Source organism: Abramis brama (genome assembly GCF_963993115.1).
Source record: "Abramis brama genome assembly, chromosome: 12".
NCBI classification, from domain to species: Eukaryota; Metazoa; Chordata; class Actinopteri; order Cypriniformes; family Leuciscidae; genus Abramis; species Abramis brama.
In genome coordinates, this window is record NC_139974.1 from 7,207,556 (window position 1) to 7,227,729 (window position 20,174).

Genomic DNA, 20,174 nt, shown 5'->3' on the forward strand with positions numbered 1-20,174 from the left:
ATATATATATATATATATATATATATATATATATATATATATATAAAATACAATATTTGGTTTGGTTAAACAGATCAAATATAACAATAAAATTTAAATAAATACATCAAATAGCCTATTTGTGTTTCCTTAATGCAGTAAAAAAAAAGAAAGAAAGAAAATTATACCAGCTGTCTCTAAAATTAATTAACAGATTATTTACTGAATCAACTAATGATTCGTTAAATGAACGAATAAACAATGCAGTGGAATATGCATCCATCCACCGCGCGCGTCTGTGAGGTGTGTGTGTGAGCGCGCGCGCAAGAGCAGCGGGTCAGCGTGGCATTACGTGACGTCATAATGCCCCACTAAAAGCCCTCGTCTTTGATGGGACTGTCTCTGCGGCGTGTTTTAAACCAGAAGAAAATGAACTTGACAAACTGCAGTAACAAGTTCGTGAAAGTGAGCAGCTAATACAATAACTCATTTCAGCATGTCTCAAAGAACTCTTCCTTTGCTCATCATAAACCTCGGCGGAGAAATGATCTACATTCTGGATCAGCGCCTCCGAGCGCAGGATGAAAACGATGATAAAACTCAGAGAGGTAACAAACCAACCAACCAACCCCATAGCCCATGATAGCAGCATAACTAACGAATCCTGCTTCAGTAAACTAATGCATCAAAATGACCTTTATCTGCCTTGCACATCTTCACGTTTATTTATTTTTTATGAATGTATTATGAGAACAAAAACTAAAGTACAGACAATAAAGATGTGTGATTCTTGGTGGAAAACGGGGGAAATCGTTAAATGCAAGCAAAAAAAAAAGAAAAAAAAGAAGCAAATAATAGGGTCAAACTTTGACTATTGAAGCCACATCCACAAGTGTTCCACTGATCGCTAATCTTCCTATTCAGTCTATTCAGATGTCAGTCATTCTGCAGTGCACATTATTGGACCCATGCAATAGTAATAAATATCAATGTTTGTTTTGTACCTTTACACAATAAACCTGTGCCCTGAAGCAAAACCAGTTAAGAACACAGTTGAGAAATATTTTTTATTCTGACTAGTAAAGTTTTTATAGAAATATCAGGAATAAGCCCTGTAGGCCTATGTTAACATGGATTATCATGCAATCTCATCTGATGTCAGAGGGTAATTTGTGTAAAACAGATTAATGAACCATGTCTAATCTTAAATTACATGTCCTGTCAAAATGCAGAGTCATGGAGAACTGCATGAACTCGCTCAATTGTAACAGAATTTTGGTCTGAACGCAGTTTCATTTATTTCTTTTGCAGGTGGTTGGACAGAAGATGACAGGAAAAGAGGTACAACAAGTTTGAAGTTTGTTACAAATATTTGATATGTCGTACATGTGCCATGCAGCGTGATCATGTGTGAAAGAATCTGTTGTGGGAAAAAGCGCACATTGAGCACACCATATAATAATTTATAAAAAAATATATATTTTCAAAAATTAAGATAAAAAAATCGCCCAACCACTGATTCTAAGGTATCCAAATAAGATCCACGATATATAATCTCTATCATTCATAATCAAAACCATATAAAAAAAACGAACAAAAATGATTTTATGATGCAAATTTCAGCAGCTTCTTTTTTTTTGTGATGTTGAAGATCTCACTCTTGCCTCAGTCTTTCTCTTTTTCTCAGTTGTCATCATTCTGTTTCTGCAGTTATGAATGATATAGTGGGCACTATGTTCAATAAGGCTTTTCTAGAGGAGCTCTTGCGGCCGCAGGATCTGTATTCCCACCGAGCTCTGCGGACAGTTTTGACACGGATAGCACACACCTCCATTATGCGTCTTAACCCGGCCAGCATGGACAAGGTATGAACTCCCCCTCTCCCCACGCAGAAACAAATAAATGTCTCGACTGAACTTAAAATGTCAATTTGCCATGACTTTAAAAAATGCCATCATCAACAGGTTACTAAATGTGACAAAGTAAAAAAAGCAACTAAATTAAAGTCCACATAAACTGAAGTTGCGATAGTCTTTTCTTCTTTATTGTGACGATCACTCACCAGAAAAAGGGGGTCCAACTCGGCACTAACAAGGTGTACCTAATAAAGCGGCCAGTGAGTGTGTATCCGAGTGAAACGGCTTCTCGAACAAGAAAAAATGTAGGGTGGGACTTCATTTTGTCCATGGGGAATTGATTGGAAGTTTGGGGTTTGCTATTGGTCGATCTCATTTGAGTGACAGGTTGCCACAGGTTTTTGAGCCAGTAAAAACACATCAGAGAAGAGATGTCACTGCAAGAGGGAGGGAATTAATTTGAAAGAAATAATGGTGCACAGATAAATTATTTATGATAAACACTGCAATATTCCATTAAAAATAAGAACTGTCCATTTTGATTTTGAAAAAAACAAAAAAAACATGCAGTGTCCGACTCCACTGCTTAGATTAAAAAAGTAGACAAAATGCATTATTTTGGCTTTACTTGTGTTCCTAAACAGTGTACTTCTGAATATTACATAAAAAAAAAATAAAAAAATGTATCTATGAACCATTAACAGTTTACACTGTTATGTAACTGTAGAATGGTGTTCCAACCCAGAAACATTACTTAAATGTAGTCAGGCACATTCAATAATATTTTATATTTAAACATTTTATATTTAATACTGATTACCTGTTTAAATGTGTGTTGTTGTCTTTATTGTAGCTGTATGATTTGATGACTATGGCCTTTAAGTATCAGATCGTTCTGTGTCCACGTCCACAAGATTTACTGCTCATCACCTTCAACCACACGGACGCCATCAAGGAACTGGTTCAGGATAATCCCAGCCTCGTTAACCAGATCAACGAAGCCCAGCGGCAGCTTATTGAGGTAAATGTGCTCTGCTGTCCACCGACAACTAGTTTCTAAATGTGCTGTAAACTATGGACGCTTGTTTCTCTGCCAGGAAATAAAATAAAATGGCGACTTTTAATCTGACAATTATGACTTTTTTTCTTGCAATTGTAAGATTATAAGAAAAAAGTCATAATTGAAAGATATAGTCGCAATTACTTTTTTTATTCTGTGTTGGAAACCAGCTTCCAGAGTAAACATCTAGTTTCATTATGTAAACAAATATATGGATCTCTTTAAAATCTGTTGTTGTTGTGAAGTAATTCCATCTACAATCTATCGCACATCAAGTTGCTTTTCTGTGCCAAGATTATTGTTATTTATAGTGCGTACTTGGAAAATTAAAAAGCACCTCTTTCTAAGGTATACACACCCTTATCCGATGGTGAGTTTCAACTCATCCGACATACGCTGCTGGTTCTCTTTCAAGATATGCAAATCAGGGTGAGCTATTTACCTATGTGAAAGCTTATTGTTATAAGTGTTTGAAATGGATTGCTGCCAGATCATACAGCTGTATGCAAATCATAAAAAAGGCATGCCATTTTTTGTAAGAGCATTCAAGCGTAACTATTTTGTCATGTAGTTGTAGTCATGCATACTGATTTAATGAAATTTGTGACATTTGTCATTCACAGATCTCCATTTTCTTGAAAGAAAAAATCCAGAACCCTAACGGACATTTTGTGATGCAGACCTCAGGGCCGGTGCCACACGGATTTGAGGTTCCTGGTTTAATCAGGTAAAGCGGGTGAAGGTCAGAGGTCGCAGGCAGGCTCCTTATATTCTTTACTTTGGTTCTTCATCAGTAGCTTTTGACTGGAAAACACAGAGGTCTCATCATGGGAATATGATCACATCCTTACAGTCATACACTCGTTTTGTTCCTTCAGAATTCCAGTAAGCATTCTTGTCATGCAGGTGGTTTAATGCTAAAGGGCGCGAGGTGAGGAGATCAAGGTTCCCCAGTGGAGGAAACTACACAAGTGCTGTACGCCCGGGCTCCACTGACCTCTCTGGAGACAGGGTCACACTTCTGGGCACCAACATGTAAAAATTGTGAAAATTAATAATCAGGAATTATAAATGCTTTTTAAAATTTCAATATTAAATATTAATATTTGTAAACATATGTAAATAATAAAAATGTAAATAATAATATAATAAATATATATAATACATGTAATTACAATAAAGTATAATAAATATATTTTATTATATATTATAGACATTTAAAAAATAGTATTTATTTACAATGTTATTTAATAGATAATTGTTTATTATAATACAAAATAATTATTATATTTATTACAAAAAAACAGCAAAAATTAATATTTTTCAAATAATCAAATTTATATTAAAAAAAGTATGTTTATGTACCAAATATATGCGAGTATAATATACACAAAAAATAATAATTAATTATATATATACACTACTGTTCAAAAGTTGTTGTTTTTTTTAAAAGAAATTAATACTTTTATTCAGCAAGGATGCATTAAATTAATCCAAAGTGACCGTGAAGACATTTTACATTGTCACAAAAAAATATATATTTCAAATAAATGTTGTTCTTTTGAACTTTATATTCATCAAAGAACCCTGGGAAAAAATCACAGTCTCCACAAACAAAAAATTAAGCAGCACAACTGTCTTCAACATTGATATTAATAATGATAATAATAAATGTTTCTTAAGCAGCAAATCAGCATATTAAATGATTTCTGAAGGATCATGTGACACTGAAGACTGGAGTAATGATGCTGAAAATTCAGCTTTGCATCACAGGAATAAATGACTTTTTAAAATGTAATAATATTTCACAATATTACATGTTTACTGTATTTTTGACCAATACACATTATTTTAAGTGGGTGACACTTCAAATGACCTCTTATATTTGTGGTTTTATCATCTTAAAACATATTTTTTAATTCACGCTCATGTGAGTCTCTGATGACATCTGCACAGGTACAGCACACCCTCACCTGAAGACATGGATCCATCAAGCACCTCTAACAGCAGAGGGAAACTAAAGCAGGTGCACTCTCACTGCAGGCATCATGGGACATTCCAACAGACTGCTCATGTTGAGGGGAAAAAGCACAAAACTAAATTAGGCTTATGTTTCATACTAAAGTTATGTTAGTAATATGAAGTGTTATCTTTGCAACACAAGGCTCTCTGGATGTCATTGTATTTTTGTGTGAATGTCTGGACAGGCAGACACAACCCCCAATCCTCTGGCCACAGAGGAACTCAATCTACTCGCTAAACTGATGGGTGGAATGGAGGTGCAGAAACTCTTGAATGTGGACGCTGGTTTCAGAGTCAACCTGTGGACCTTAGATCAGGAGGAGGAGGAGGAGGGCATGTAAGCATTACTAATCCAGACATAATCCTGCCACGTCCACCTCAGAGGCATGGTTGATACTTTGTCCTTTATAAATACTGTATATATATGTGTTTGTGTGTGGATAAAAGCATTTTCAACATCTAATTTTGTATTGCAAAGAATAATAAAGGGGAACTGTTGTTTTAAAATATAGTTTTACTGAAGGACTGATTAAAAATAACAGGTTATTATTAATGTTTGTAACTCTTAACTTTTCTCAAACTTTTTCAGTGGAATTTCTGAAGGAACAGAGCACCAGTCATCTAGAGTCATTAACATACAAGTCACACAGGTAATGTGTCATGCACTTCACAAAACTGCTTAAGTCCTCGTTTTGCTTTATTTTGTTGCCCAGGGCTGGCAATGATATATGCTTCTAGTAAGTGAGACTCACGCAATTGACACTTTTCAGTCGCTCTCACGCCACACATCCATTTTCTCACGCAGAGGAAAAATCGCGAAGAAGAGGACACTGTCACCGACAGACAAGAGAGAGTAGGTTACTTTTCATATGAAACAAATATGAACCTCTCAAATTCTGTAAATTTTTTAATTCTGTCAGTTCAAACAATAAATACCGTTTTGACGCTTTTAAATGTGACGTGACAGATCGTTCAAGCGGCACGTGAACCGATCATCTCTTACTCTTACTACTACTAGTTAATAGTAATAAACACGAATGAACAATAGGTATGTTGAAAGTTACAGTACAACTTACCGAAATGTATATGCCTCATACATAATATCGATCAATCAGTGTTTTTCACCCGTGCAAAATATGGCCATAGAGAGGAGCACCAATGCTAAATTTTCTAAATGTCATAATCATTTGTTAACAAACAAGTATTCGAATTCAGTGAGCTCATTGTTTCTGTATTAAATTATTACATTGTGTAAATTAATACATTTTTAGCTAACTGTGACTTTGTATATGTAGCCTACATTTCTGAAATACTTAACTTACAAATACTTGTACTTACCTCTGATAACAGATCACTCTAAATTGTAATATGGACTCATGCACTTTCTGTAAAGCTGCTTTGAAATGAAATGTATTGTGAAAAGCGCTATACAAATAAACGTGAATTGAATTGAATTAAATATCATGTGCACTATAGTAACATATTTTTACTTATATCATTAATATATTATTACGTTGTTATTATAATAAAAAACGCATTATATTTGAGTTGTTATCTTTAACCTTAATCTATTAACGTATGTACTGTACCTAATATTTATCTAAATGAATCGATATTGAATCAAGATCGGAATCAAATCACACTGAATTGAAATCAAGCAATAATAAAAACAGTCATTGCACCATGTTGAAACATGTTGTCACTAAAATGGAACTTCTCTTTAGTTACCAAATATTTTGACAATCATAATACACTTATCCATAATTTTCCATAATTCTCACTCCAAGCTAAACTTAAAAGTTGGCAGCCCTGCTTATACTAATAAACACCAGTTTTGCTCCAGGGCAAGCTTACATTGGAGAGCTTTTTGACATTTGATTTTAATTCCAAATGGAAGTTACAAAGAAGTTGACACCAAAACAAGCAACCACACATTTGCTACTGTTAATTCAGGAAAGTTTGCAATAATGTTTTAGTAGACAATAACTTTATTCCATTCCATTCCATGTTTATTTATATAGCACATTTAAAAAACTAAGGTTTACAAAGTGCTGAACAAGGGATAACAACATAAACGCACATATAAAACACATAAAACACATAAATCAACATGAAATCACACAGTTCTCATGCTGGGGTAAAAGCCTGGGAATACAAGTGAGTTTTAAGACGAGATTTAAAAGATTCGAGGGTTGGGGCCAATTTGACCTGTGGAGGAAGCTCATTCCACAGTTTAGAGGCTGCCGCTGAGAAAGCGCGGTCACCCCAGGTTTTTAACCTGGTTTTTGGAGCGACCAGCCGAAGTTGATCAATAGACATAAGTGACTGTGAGGGGTATAAACTTGTACGAGGTCTGAGATGTAGCGAGGAGCCAAACCATTTAGTGATTTAAAAACAAACAATAAGATCTTAAAGTGTATTCTAAAATGCAGCGAGGCCAGGATTGGTGTTATGTGTTCATGCTTGCGAGTTCAGGTTAACAGGCGTGCGGCCGAGTTTTGTACTAACTGTAAGCGTGAAAGAGAGGTTTGGTTTACGCCAGTGTAAAGTGCATTACAGTAGTCTAAACGAGTTGAAATAAAAGCATGAATCACATGCTCAAAGTGCTTAAGAGATAAGACAGGTTTAATTTTAGATAAAAGCCTCAAGTGATAGAAACTGGTTTTATCAAGTTTAAAACCATTGTCTATTTTGACACCAAATTATAAGTACATGCCAACATTTTATATTCACCTCATTCAAATTCCACGCTGGGTTTGTTGTAATCTTGAGCCACATCAATACTACTGTAAAGAGACCACATTTTTTGTTCGTTTTTTTGTTTTTACATTAGTGACACATCTATATGATTATTTTATTATTACTGAACTTCAGTAAATGGCACAATAGAAATTACTTACTTATTCCTGAGCTTTTACCTTTGTATTCCAGGATCGGCTGGCCAGTACTGAACTGGCACGCATAGCAGGAGAATTTGATGAAGAGGGAAGCCAGACAGAGGGACCCGGGAACAAGGGGGACGACTTGCTGGCCATGATGGATGAGCTCTGAAGGGCAGTCGCTGAAGGCCATGAGTCAGGAAGCATGAGGTAGGTCTGATAGGTCACAAAAATAAATGGGAGATTTGAAAATGCCTGGAATAGATACATTCAGAAACATAATTAAGAACAATCTGGAAGCAAAACTGTACTGTGTTGATGATTTTATTTATGCTTAAATAAAATAAAATACATATTGCAATGTGTTTTCAACTTTTTGCAAATGGTTTTAACTATAGGCTACATTAAGGGCAAATTCTTTGAAAAATGTCTCCTGAAACTGGCAGATCTGACAAAATCTCTTCTGGGGACGTCTTCAACGGGGAAATTACTCGTCTAAAATGTCAGTTCAGTTGATTGATGTTCACTTTCTGTTGGACCTCTAATTTACGCCCACAATAATCAATTCATCTGTCAACTGTTTTTTTTTTTACAGCAAAACGAAAGTCAATCATTTTTAAGTTCGCTGGAACAAAACATGTTTCATTCTGATGACTAAAAAAACTATGGTTTCCTGCTGTTATTTATTCAAATCTCATTGTAACCTGTTTTTCTGGCACTGCCACTGCTGTTTCATTAGTGTTTACAATATGTTCATCACAAAATCTATAAAGACATGATTAAAATAACAGAAAAAACTCAGAGAAAAACCATAGCTTTTGGGTAAACAAAAGGACACAATAAAACCACACATGCATAAATTTAGACAACTGTCAAGGATGTAAAAAATGTGATTTAATTGTTGAACTGTGTTCAGATTTTAGTTCGGGGCAATTTGTCACAATTTTAAATGTTGTGTTTTAAGTAATTAGCTACTTGTCATAATTGCTGTAGTCAAATGTAGCGAACACAGCAATTAATACATGTTAAATACAAGTATGTTGTGGGTGCTTTTTAACTTTAGACAGTATTTAAAATTTTAAAAACAAAGCTATTCTCAGCAGATGTCCATTGTGACAACATGCTCCGCCACATCAGTCAGTGTGTTAAATGAATTGTATTTTTTTCTTGAACAACAGAGAAATCAACCGATTTAACTTGAAAAATTATAGTCCAGTCATTTTATGAAAAAAGGAAAAAGCCCCGAAGAATCCCATTAGGGGAAAGTTTCGAAAAAGACCCAAATATACCCCATTCATACGCCTATTCATTCTTTTTCTAGACAAACGGTGCATAATCTAATTATGTATGTGCTAATTTGCATAAATACCACAGCAGATCTAAACATTGGGTCTAGCCAGGTGAAAATGTCTTGTTGAATCTTGTTGACACATAACAGTAAAATACTTGATGTTAAGGTCTGAATGGAACCCATTTAGGCTACCCATGAGCATTAATACATAGAGGCAGGAAGAAGTACTTTAGAAACCTTTGTGTTTAGCCTTTATTAATTTTTAAGAGATGGAGTTTGGGGCTGGGTCCGTGGGACTGATTCTGGGGGACGAGTCTGAGGGAAGAACAGGAGACAATGGTCAGGAGAATGCAGAAGACAAAAGGTTGGTAAAATAAAAAGTGAATCCCCAGAAACAGTCCCACCAAACCCCATCTCTGCAATAGTAATTAATAAAGGCTGGTTTCTAAAGTACTTCTTCCTGCCTCTGTATTAATGCTCATGGGTAGCCGTAATGGGTTCCATTTTATTATGTGTCAACAAGACATTTTCACTTGGCTAAACCCAATGTTTAGATCTGTTGTGGTATTTATGCAAATTAGCACATATATAATTAGATTATGCACGTTTGTCCATGTTAACAAACAATTTAAAAAAACTTGTTATACATTTTTTGTTTGTCTTGATGTAAATAATCAACTCATAATTTTCATGGTGATATCTAAAGTTTAAAATGTTTACCCTATTCATGTGAGTAAAAGAATGAATAGGTGTATGAATGGGGTATATTTGGGTTTTTTCGAAACTTTCCCCTGATGGGATTCTTCGGGGCTTTTTTTCCCTTACTCAGGACATATTGAGGATACAAAATCAGTTGAGTTTGCTTCTGTTGCAATTTGTTCAAGGTTGACCCCCATTTTGGCTTAAAATGACTGGACTACAAGACTCTAAACCGAGATAAATATTCACTGAAAAAAGTATACCACGTCACCTATGATGTTTATCCAAGCAACTCGCTAGAGGGAGCGCGCGAACGATTTCAACCGGTACGTCTTGATGACGTCACTCTCCTCTGCGACGAAGCGCGGAGCTCGAAACCCTTTAGGATGTAAACATGATGGTTTGAGCATGTTAGACAACATAAGTAAGGTAATCAAACGGATATTTTTACTTCAAGAGACATTTATGAGTGACCCTGGATTATGTGAGAGTTAAAGGATCATGGTAGATATTTCCTCTCTGATCGCATGCTAACGTTATATCTTTAGTTAAATACAGTTGCAGGAAAGTTTAATATTTGTTGACGTCTTTTCATGATTAGTATAGTAGTACACTAGTTAGTATCGTTTTCAATTTCACTACAACCTATTCGTTAAATGGTACTTCATTAGATACTCATAGTATCTGGGTGAATGACGGATAAAACTGGCAAAATTCTAATTTTAGGACTTTCTATACTTATTAGAGTGTTGTGTATGTAATGCAATGATATGTACATATGTCAAGAATGTAATTAACCATTTTTTTGGTGAATCAGATCTTTTTCCCCATGAAAATGTCATCCCTAATGTCAAATTTCTACCATTGTTACCATTGATATCCATAATTGGAGCTCAACAAACAATTAGTGCTCGGAAAACTAATGTTACATATGAATCACAATTAATATAATCAATTTGGGATTTCATATAGACATGGGCTCATTTTTGGCTGCTGATAACTCAAAATTCAGAAGCAAATTTAAAATAAAGCTGGAAAATGTATAAAAATGTTTTCCAATAAATTAAATAAGACTTGTTTTATCACTAAATCAACAAAAAACTGAATTGTGTAATCTAACACACAAATATGGGTTAAATTAATTGCCTGTGTCATTGTTAGCCGGATTGACATAGGCTACTGTTAGACAGAAGGACATTCTGCAATATTTTTCAGGATTACCATAAAAACCATCCTCCGTATTTTTTTTTTTCATTTTTCTTTCCAACACTCAAACTTGAAACAAAGTAAGAGACACTGACAAGTTTTTAATGATTTAAAAATCTGTAAAATTACAGTAAATCTGTAAAATTATAATGCTTCATGAACAATGGCCAAGGGTATAGTCAAACACATTAGGCTATACAGCTAAAACATTTAGACTTATTGCAAATGACTCAAGTCAAGTCACCTTAATTTATACAGCGCTTTTAACAATATAGATAGTTTCAAAGCAGCTTTACAGTTATAATAGGAAATTAAAGTAACAGAGATTGTTTTGGCTTTACAGCAGCTCTAGAATAAAGTTATTGTCCAGCTAAAGTTAGTTTTGATTGATTGATTCACTTCCGTTGCAACGATCATTAGTTATTAACTTAGGGGCCGCTAACACAACACCGTTAACCCTTAAGTTCTCTCTGCGCAAACTCTAAAAACGCGAACCTGTGAGAACGCTGACGGCGTGCACATGTATGCTTATTAGCCTACGTGTTTAGTTTATAGGAATGTTTATAGGAGTGTGAACCTATTTCGATTAATATTTAGGCTAAGTTTGCTTATTACTGATACATTATCATTCCACTGAGTCATCACTATAATACCTTGCTCTCTTTTTTCCAAGATACTCAGCCCTAGCTTCTGCATCTGCGTTTATCCTGGCTCTGAACCGTCTCTGCCTCTCTTTATAAGACAGAGGCATCTGGAAGAACAGAATTAACCTTAAAACACCAGAAGCTATACTAAAGCTTTAATAAAATGTTGATAAATATGATACATTATTCATGATTTGACCATTAACATTACAAAATTAAATTCAATGATAATGACCCATGTGACTCATTGAATCATATGACATCAAGATGAATGACAGCAAAAATATGGCAAAAAACATACAATTATGTAAATAATGTTAATGTTAATAATATAACTATAATAACTATGCCTAAAAGTTTACAAATGTTAATTAAAAACTAGATTGTTATGCATATGTCATGCTGGATAACGGATGACATGTCCTGGTTAACAGAGGTTTTTGTGTTATCCAAGAATGACAAAAAAAAAAATTTCCTTTATAATCAGGGACTAACTTAACCACCTATAGAAAACTACAACTTAGCTATCATCACTTAAAGTAATTTTTTAAGGTCAAATAGATAGTTTTTAAAATATTAAAACATTAGAAATGTTTTATTAGTGTTATCCAAAAGGACACATGATATTGCTACAAAGCGCACCAGTGGCCGAAAAGGTCAAAATATTAACATTTTAAGAGACGCTTCCTGACCTTTGCACATATTCTGGTGCTCCTTCAGGGTCTTCTTTTTGATACAATATTATGTAACATTATGACATACCAAAATGCATTATGGTCCAAAATGGTCATTGATGTCTGTTATCCAGGAATGACATTTGAGAAATCACAATTTGGAGACAAAAGTCTTTCTGTCATAAAAATGTAAATAAGCTTAGTATTATCAATACAATTATGCCAAAGTAGATTTGAAATACTTTTTACATTTTTGTTGTATTTTTGTAGTCAGATTTTAAGCCGGGACAGTTACCCAGAATGACATTTTGGGACTTTTGAGCTCAATAGTTCCTTAAAGATTAATTATTTATAATGAATTCTCACATGAGTAATTAAAAAGAGGAGGAAGTTGAGTCACTTAATGAAGTGCATTTAAAAATGTATACATTTTTAATATTATGAATATGGACACCAGAATTGACATGTCATTGATCTAATGAATAGTGACTAACGTTAGTGTAACTGTCATTAGTACTGTGTCTTTGCAACTAGTCACTGTTCCAATACTACTTCCAAACCATTGCATTGTTGCTAGAATCAGACCGCAATTGCCATTGGCAAATGGGGATCTTATAGTTGCTAGTGAAATTGAAAAGATACTAATCACTACTGAGGAAAAAAAAGATCAACCGTTGTAGCATATAAATACATAGGCCTACTAGTTAAAGTAATAAATGTTAAAACTGGTGGTAAAACGTATAGTGATATATTGTAACTGATATATCTGGAAGAAGTGAGACCCATATTGGAAATGTGTAACCTCAAAATGAAAATTCAACAAGATTTTGTGTATACAAACAACACTTTGTTTGATATTTTATTAATGCAATGCAAATACATTCATTTTCATTTCATTGTGGCTAAAAAAATCAGAGAAAATGTAATTTATTTAATTTATTTAAATGTCTACAGTAATTGACTATTACTTTTTCATTCTGCATTTCACCTTGCTTGACAACAAGCCTGTAATTAAAAACATTAAAATAGAAATGTTAAGTGTGTGGCTGGAGGTGTAATAATACATGCCGTTTCACAGTTAATTGGCAGATAATCACCAGTATTTATCTGCTTATACTTGTTATGAACAGTAAAAAAAAGAAATAAAATACAAAGAAAGTTTTTAAATTGCTCACACTGCTAGACAAATGGCATCGTCTGACTGTTAATGATTTCTCTGTGCAGAGGTGAACATGGAAGTGAGCCATTCGATTCGTGAGCGCACCATCGCCGAGAACAGCCTGGTGATTCTCCTGCAGGGTCTGCATGGTCAGGTGACCACCGTTGACCTGCGAGACGAGAGCACGGCCAGGGGACGCGTTATTAACGTGGACGCTTTCATGAACATCCGGCTGGAGAAGGTTCTGTACAGGGACAGACGTGGACGTATGTCCAGCATGGACGACCTGTTTGTCACTGGCCGAAACGTGCGCTATGTCCACATCCCAGACCACATGAACATCAGAGAGACAATAGAGTCCCAGCTGGCCAAAATACACCGCGTGCGAAACTTTGGAGCAGGTGGTGGACGGAAAGAATACTCGAAGAAAAAATAGTTTATGTGTGAGATTAATGTTTGTCTTGCAAATTTATGGTTTTTGGAATGCGCACTGTTATTTGTAATGCAGTCATGAAGCAAAAAGTTTTGTGTACATTGTTGCTAGTAAGTAACTGAAAAAGTTCTCTGTATGCGTTCTCAAGGAACAGTGTGGGAAAAGTGATTTCTGTTTACTTTGTACTGCTCTAGTGGTTTGAAAATTCAATAAACGGATGAATGTGATGAAATAACCATTGATTGATGAGTTCTTTAACTTGACGTTGTGTTTGATTAGCCAACGCCTCTGATTACTGTGTTCTTATTCTTAATGCTGATGTCAATATAAGTACAAGTACACTTATAATTAAGTTTTACTTATTCTTAAAGGAGAAGTTCACTTTTAAAATGAAAATTCTGTCATCATATAATCACCCTCATGTTGTTTCAAACCTGTATGAATTTCTTTCTTCTGCTGAACAGAAAGGAAGATATTTAGAAGATTATCAGTAACCAGACAGTTTTTGGGTCCCATTGACTTCCATAGTATATTTTTTTCCTACTATGGAAGTCAATGGGACCCAAAAACTGTCTGGTTACTGATAATCTTCTAAATATCTTCTTTTCTGTTCAGCAGAAGAAAGAAATTCATACAGGTTTGAAACAACATGAGGGTGAGTATATGATGACAGAATTTTCATTTTAAAAGTGAACTTCTCCTTTAATGCTGATGTTATTATCTCTTTACAAGTACACTTATAATTAAGTTTATAGTGTTTACGTATGCAAATACTGGTACTTTAAAGCCCAACTCAACACACTGTTTGCAGTGTAATGAATGTTTCTGTGAACTTTTTTTAAAAATTTGTGGTAAAACATTAGGATTTTAATAAGTCAAGTTTATTTATTTATATAGCGCTTTTCACAATACAGATGCAGCTTCACAGTATTAAATTAAAGTAATACATCAATGCTTGTTTCTAGTGGAAAATGTCCACGTTTGGTAATGCTGATCAATAGTATTGTTGATTGATTAATTAAATATCCCAAATATCCCCAACTGAGCAAGCCAAAGGCAACAGTTGCAAGGAACCGAAAAACTCCATCAGGTGACCTAATGGAGAAAAAAAAACCTTGGGAGAACCCAGGCTCAGTCGGGGGCCAGTTCTCCTCTGGCGTTTATGAACTAGAGGTTGGATTTAACCTCTAATAAAGCATTACAGTAATCTAGTCTCGAGGTCATGAATGCATGAACTAACTTTTCTGCATCAGAAACTGATAGCATGTTACGTAGCTTAGCAATGTTTCTAAGGTGGAAAAAGGCTGTTCTTGTAACATATGAAATATTTTCAAAAGACAGGTTGCAGTCTAGTATAACACCTAGGTCTTTTACTGTAGAGGATAAAGTAACAGGACATCCTACTATGTTAAAGTTGTAGTGTGAGGTTTTGTGGGCGGTTTTTTAAACTGATGATTAGTACCTCTGTCTTGTCTGGATTTAATAAAAGAAAATTGCGCGTCATCCAATCTTTTATATCTTTAACACACTCAGTCAAATTGGATAATTTAGCGTTTTCATCTGGCCGTGATGAAATATAGATTTGAGTGTCATCAGCATAACAATGGAAACTAATTCCATGTTTCCTTATAATATTTCCAAGTGGCAGCATATATATTGAGAATAACAGAGGGCCCAACACAGATCCCTGCGGCACTCCATAGTTTACTGGAGTTATGATCGATTTTTCTCCATTTAAATAGACAAAATGGTAGCGGTCAGATAAGTATGATCTGAACCAACTTAATGCTTGTCCTTGAACACCAGTATAATTTTGTAGTCGATCTAAGAGTATTGTGTGATCTATAGTATCGAACGCAGCACTAAGATCAAGTAAAACTAGTATTGAGATGCAGCCTTGGTCAGATGCTAAAAGTAAATCATTTGTAATTTTAACGAGCGCAGTTTCAGTGCTATGATGCGGCCTGAATCCAGACTGAAACTTTTCATAGATGTAATTTTCTTGCAAGAAAGAGCCCAGTTGAGCGGACACAACTTTTTCTAGTATTTTAGACATAAAAGGAAGATTTTTATAGAAATGGGTCTATAATTTGCTAGATTATGCGGGTCTAATTGTGGTTTCTTAATGAGAGGTTTTATAACTGCCAGTTTAAATGTTCTTGGAACATGACCTAAAGATAAAGATGAGTTAATAATATTGAGGAGAGGCTCTTCCACTATAGGTAACACTTCTTTCAGTAGTTTAGTGGGTATAGGATCTAATAAACATGTTGTTGTTTTAGATGAAGTGATACGTTTATTTAACTCTTTTTGTTCTATAGTTGTAAAGCACTGTAATTGTTCTTGCGTCGTGATAATTGAGGCTGAATTATAAGGCGCGATTGAGGATTGAACGTTTACAATTGTGGTTCTGATGTTTTCTATTTTCTCAGTGAAGAACTTCATGAAATCATTACTACTAAACTGTAACGGAATATTTTGTTCAGGTGACATCTGTTTATTTGTTAGTCTAGCCACGGTGCTAAATAAAAACCTAGGATTGTTTTGGTTGTTTTCTATTAGTTTGCGGAGGTGCTCGGCCCTGGCCGCTTTTAGGGCCTTTTTATAACGTGACATACTGTCTTTCCATGCAATTCTAAAGACATCTAAATTAGTTTGTTTCCATTTATGCTCTAAATTACGGGTTTCTCTCTTTAGAACTTGCGTAGTATTATTGTACCATGGTGCTTTAATTTTCTCTCTGACCTTTTTTAATCTAATGGGTGCAACAATATCCAATGTTCCAGAGAGAATGGTTCTCATAGTGCTAGTTAATTCCTCTAGTTCATCTGTTTGTTTGGGTTCACTGAGCAGCTGAGACAGATCAGATAAGCAATTTGAAAAATTATCTAAGGTGGATGGAAAGATTGTTCTGCCTGATCGATAACGCGGCGCAGCATGATATATTACAGGAGTACGTAATATGCAAGTTACCATGTAATGGTCAGTGACATCATCACTTTGTGGAATGATATCTATATCGGTTGGATCGGTTCCATGTGATATAATTAAATCGAGTGTATGATTAAAACGATGAGTTGGTCCGGTAACGTTTTGCTTGACCCCAAAGGAGTTTAATAAATCTGTAAACGCAGCCCCTAACGCATCATTTGGATTATCTACGTGTATGTTAAAATCTCCAACAATTAATGCTTTATCGACATTGACTAATAGGTCTGAGAGAAAATCTGCAAACTCTTTTAGGAAATCAGCGTAAGGCCCTATATACGGTAGCCAAGGCTAGAGATAATAGGGAAGTTTTTCTAACATCTAAGAGCGTAACATTTAGTACAAGTACTTCAAACGAAATAAAAAGTATAACTAATAGAACATAGTCATTGATTGGACTTGAGAGGAATCATCTAACTTGGCAAGCTATTGGAAAAGTAAACGTACTTGTACGTAAAGTTGTGTAAAATGAGCAATCAAATCAATTTGAGCCTTTAGTTCAGACTGAAAACAAGGAATGCTTTTGTCTCCTAAGTTCCTCATTCTTCTGTTTTTGTCTCAGCTTGTGGTCAATGTGGCAAGAGGTTTTAAATCTTATTTTGGAACAATATTATTTTGCTTCCAGAATGCTACTTACATTTTGCCATTGCGAATGAGGATGCAGGAATTTTTCGGTGACCACATAATCATCATCTTTGAAATGACTCATAAACCTCATTCCTGTTCGGACACAAGCCACAGTTACAGGAAAACAGGAGTATTCTGGTAAACAAAAACATTACGCAACATAAAATTACATGTTGCCCATTATAAAATTTCAATCCAATTAGGGAAATATTCTTTTTAAGTTAATTTTTACTACATGCGTTGTTTGACTATCAAATAAAGCTTGTTTGCAGTATTTTAAACAGGAAAAGATGATCCTTTGTCCTTTATGATGGGAAAAGTGGCTCAAACATGCTGCGTAACACGAGAATGAACCTCATTGGTTCTCGCTGAAGCTCAAACGTGCTGCGTAACACGAGAATGAACCTCACTGGTTCTCGCAGAAGCTCAAACGTGCTGCGTAACATGAGAATGAACCTCATTGGTTCTTACAGAAGCTCAAACGTGCTGCGTAACACGAGAATTAACCTCATTGGTTCTCGCTGAAGCTCAAACGTGCTGCGTAACACGAGAATGAACCTCACTGGTTCTCGCAGAAGCTCAAACGTGCTGCATAACACGAGAATGAACCTCATTGGTTCTCACACGTCAAGTGAACATGCTTGAGCTTCCTTTTACCACAACTGATGTGTGAATTGATGAATGTTTATGTGAATAAAAGCCTCAATTTTATCTGTTCATCGTGTCTCTTCAGAAAATTTGGACTATACCACTCAATTCATATGGATTAGTTTTACGATCTCTTTATGAACTTTTTGAAGCATCAGAGTGGTAGTTGTGTAGCTGTGAACAGAGGGACAGAAAGGTTATATCATTTCATATCTGTCAGATTCAACAAACACTTATCTGAAGAGCATGGCTCATTGTACCGTCAAAGATCGAAGGTTTTCATTGGTTGTTGCTAGGCTTGGGACGACGCACGGTTTAGAGTGGCTTCTCGGTGGATGGGAGGGAACACAAAGAGCTCTTTTAATCCTGCATTAGCCTGAAGCTGAGGCGCTGTGCCCACTGCATTTCCCTACATTTCCCGCTCTGTCTGTCTCTCTCTCTCTCTCTCTCTCTCTCTCTCTCTCTCTCTCTCTCTCTCTCTCTCTCTCTCTCTCTCTCTCTCTCTCTCTCTCTCTCTCTCTCTCTCTCTCTCTCTCTCTCTCTCTCTCTCTCTCTCTCTCTCTCTCTCTCTCTCTCTCTCTCTCTCTCTCTCTCTCTCTCTCTCTCTCTCTCTCTCTCTCTCTCTCTCTCTCTCTCTCTCTCTCTCTCTCACACGTTAGACGTGGCCCGTCCCAGAGGCTGGGCGGTCGGACTTATTCAAGCCTGCACACGCTTGCTGAAAGAGACATCATTTAGGTGCCCAAGTGTTTGAATGTTGAAAGACAAACAGACGGAGGCTGGTTTGAGGTTTACATTTGCTATGTATCATTACTTTTGAGCTCTGAATGTTGCATATGTAGGACATTTATTTTGGCTCCCTTTGTAAATGTTAATACTTTAACTAGTTTTTCTTTGAGCAGGGCTTGGTCGTATACAAATGTCTTTTAATCAGCTGGTGTTTTGGTGATTTTAATGTTATACTAATGACTCAGACAAAGAGACAATACTTGTCTTAATTTTATAAATCAAAATATTATTTTCACTACTACCTTTCAAAAGTTCGAGGTAATTTAAAAAAAAAAATGTTTCTAATGTTACAATAGATTTATATTTCAAATAAATAATGTTTTTGAATTTTCTTTTCAAAGAATCCTGAAAAAAGTTACAGTTTCCACAAAAAATAACAAGCACAACTGTTTTCAACATCTATAATAAAAAGAAATGTTTCTTGAGCAGCAAATCATCATATTAGAATGATTTCTGAAGGATCATGTGACACTGAAGACTGGAGTAATGATGCTGAAAATTCAGCTTTGATCACAGGAATAAATTACATTTTACAATATTTCAAATAGAAAACAGCTATTTTAAAATGTAATAATGTTTCACACTATAACTGTTTTTACTGTATGTATAAACGTATAAAATCATGCATACCATACTGTATAGTATGGTATGCATGATTTTATGGTATTTGTGTAAAACTGATTTGGACCAACATTTATTGTGAAAAGCATCTAAATATTTAAATACATTTTGGCTTTAGTAGCTATAACATAAACACTTTTTTTTTTAAATGTTGTCTTTATAATTTCATACTAACTATTTTCTATTAGGGGCCTAACTTATATAACTGCCTTTCACGAGGGGATTGTCATATTTTAGGTCCTTGGCATCAAAACGTTTCTTATTTGAGGCCACTGTTTAGTGTATTACGACAATACTAGACCATACATTTAAACTACACTTACTTCATTCAGCAAAGCATCGATAGTCTGTCTGAGATTTAAGAAAACAAATTGTGTGTTTTACTGTGGTTTACACACATACACACATTCAAATATACATGTGTGGACGTGAAGAAGAGGTTTACAATGATGCGTGGACCAGCGGGCGTGAACTGTGGCCTGGATCTCACTGCCATCCTGAGGGTGTAAACTCCCCTGTCGCGCGCCCCTCCCTGACTCTATTTTCCCCTCTGACAGGAAACACCTCCCTTCACCCAAACTGCTTTTCTATGGTCTGGTCCC

At 35.2% G+C, this 20,174-nt stretch overlaps 1 protein-coding gene across 4 annotated transcripts; it reads left to right on the forward strand.

Moving 5' to 3' along the window:
- The first annotated feature begins 344 nt into the window (after nt 1–344).
- LOC311093430 (U7 snRNA-associated Sm-like protein LSm10) lies at nt 345–14,137 on the forward strand. Of its 4 annotated transcripts, XM_084130806.1 has the most exons (12): nt 345–587; nt 1,291–1,320; nt 1,690–1,844; nt 2,689–2,856; nt 3,244–3,324; nt 3,519–3,622; nt 3,802–3,930; nt 4,852–4,921; nt 5,103–5,254; nt 5,507–5,567; nt 7,849–8,006; nt 13,535–14,137. In XM_084130806.1, exons 1-11 carry the CDS (start codon nt 476–478, stop codon nt 7,966–7,968), a joined length of 1,182 nt encoding a protein of 393 aa, XP_083986932.1. In that variant the 5' UTR covers nt 345–475; the 3' UTR covers nt 7,969–8,006; nt 13,535–14,137. The 4 variants fall into 4 exon arrangements, with proteins under 4 accessions (XP_083986932.1, XP_083986934.1, XP_083986933.1 ...); XM_084130808.1 differs by lacking the exons at nt 345–587; nt 1,291–1,320; nt 1,690–1,844; ... (5 more) ...; nt 5,103–5,254; nt 5,507–5,567 and having other exon boundaries at nt 7,867–8,006; XM_084130807.1 differs by lacking the exons at nt 345–587; nt 1,291–1,320; nt 1,690–1,844; ... (6 more) ...; nt 5,507–5,567; nt 7,849–8,006 and adding an exon at nt 10,106–10,215.
- Nucleotides 14,138–20,174: the final 6,037 nt, after the last annotated feature.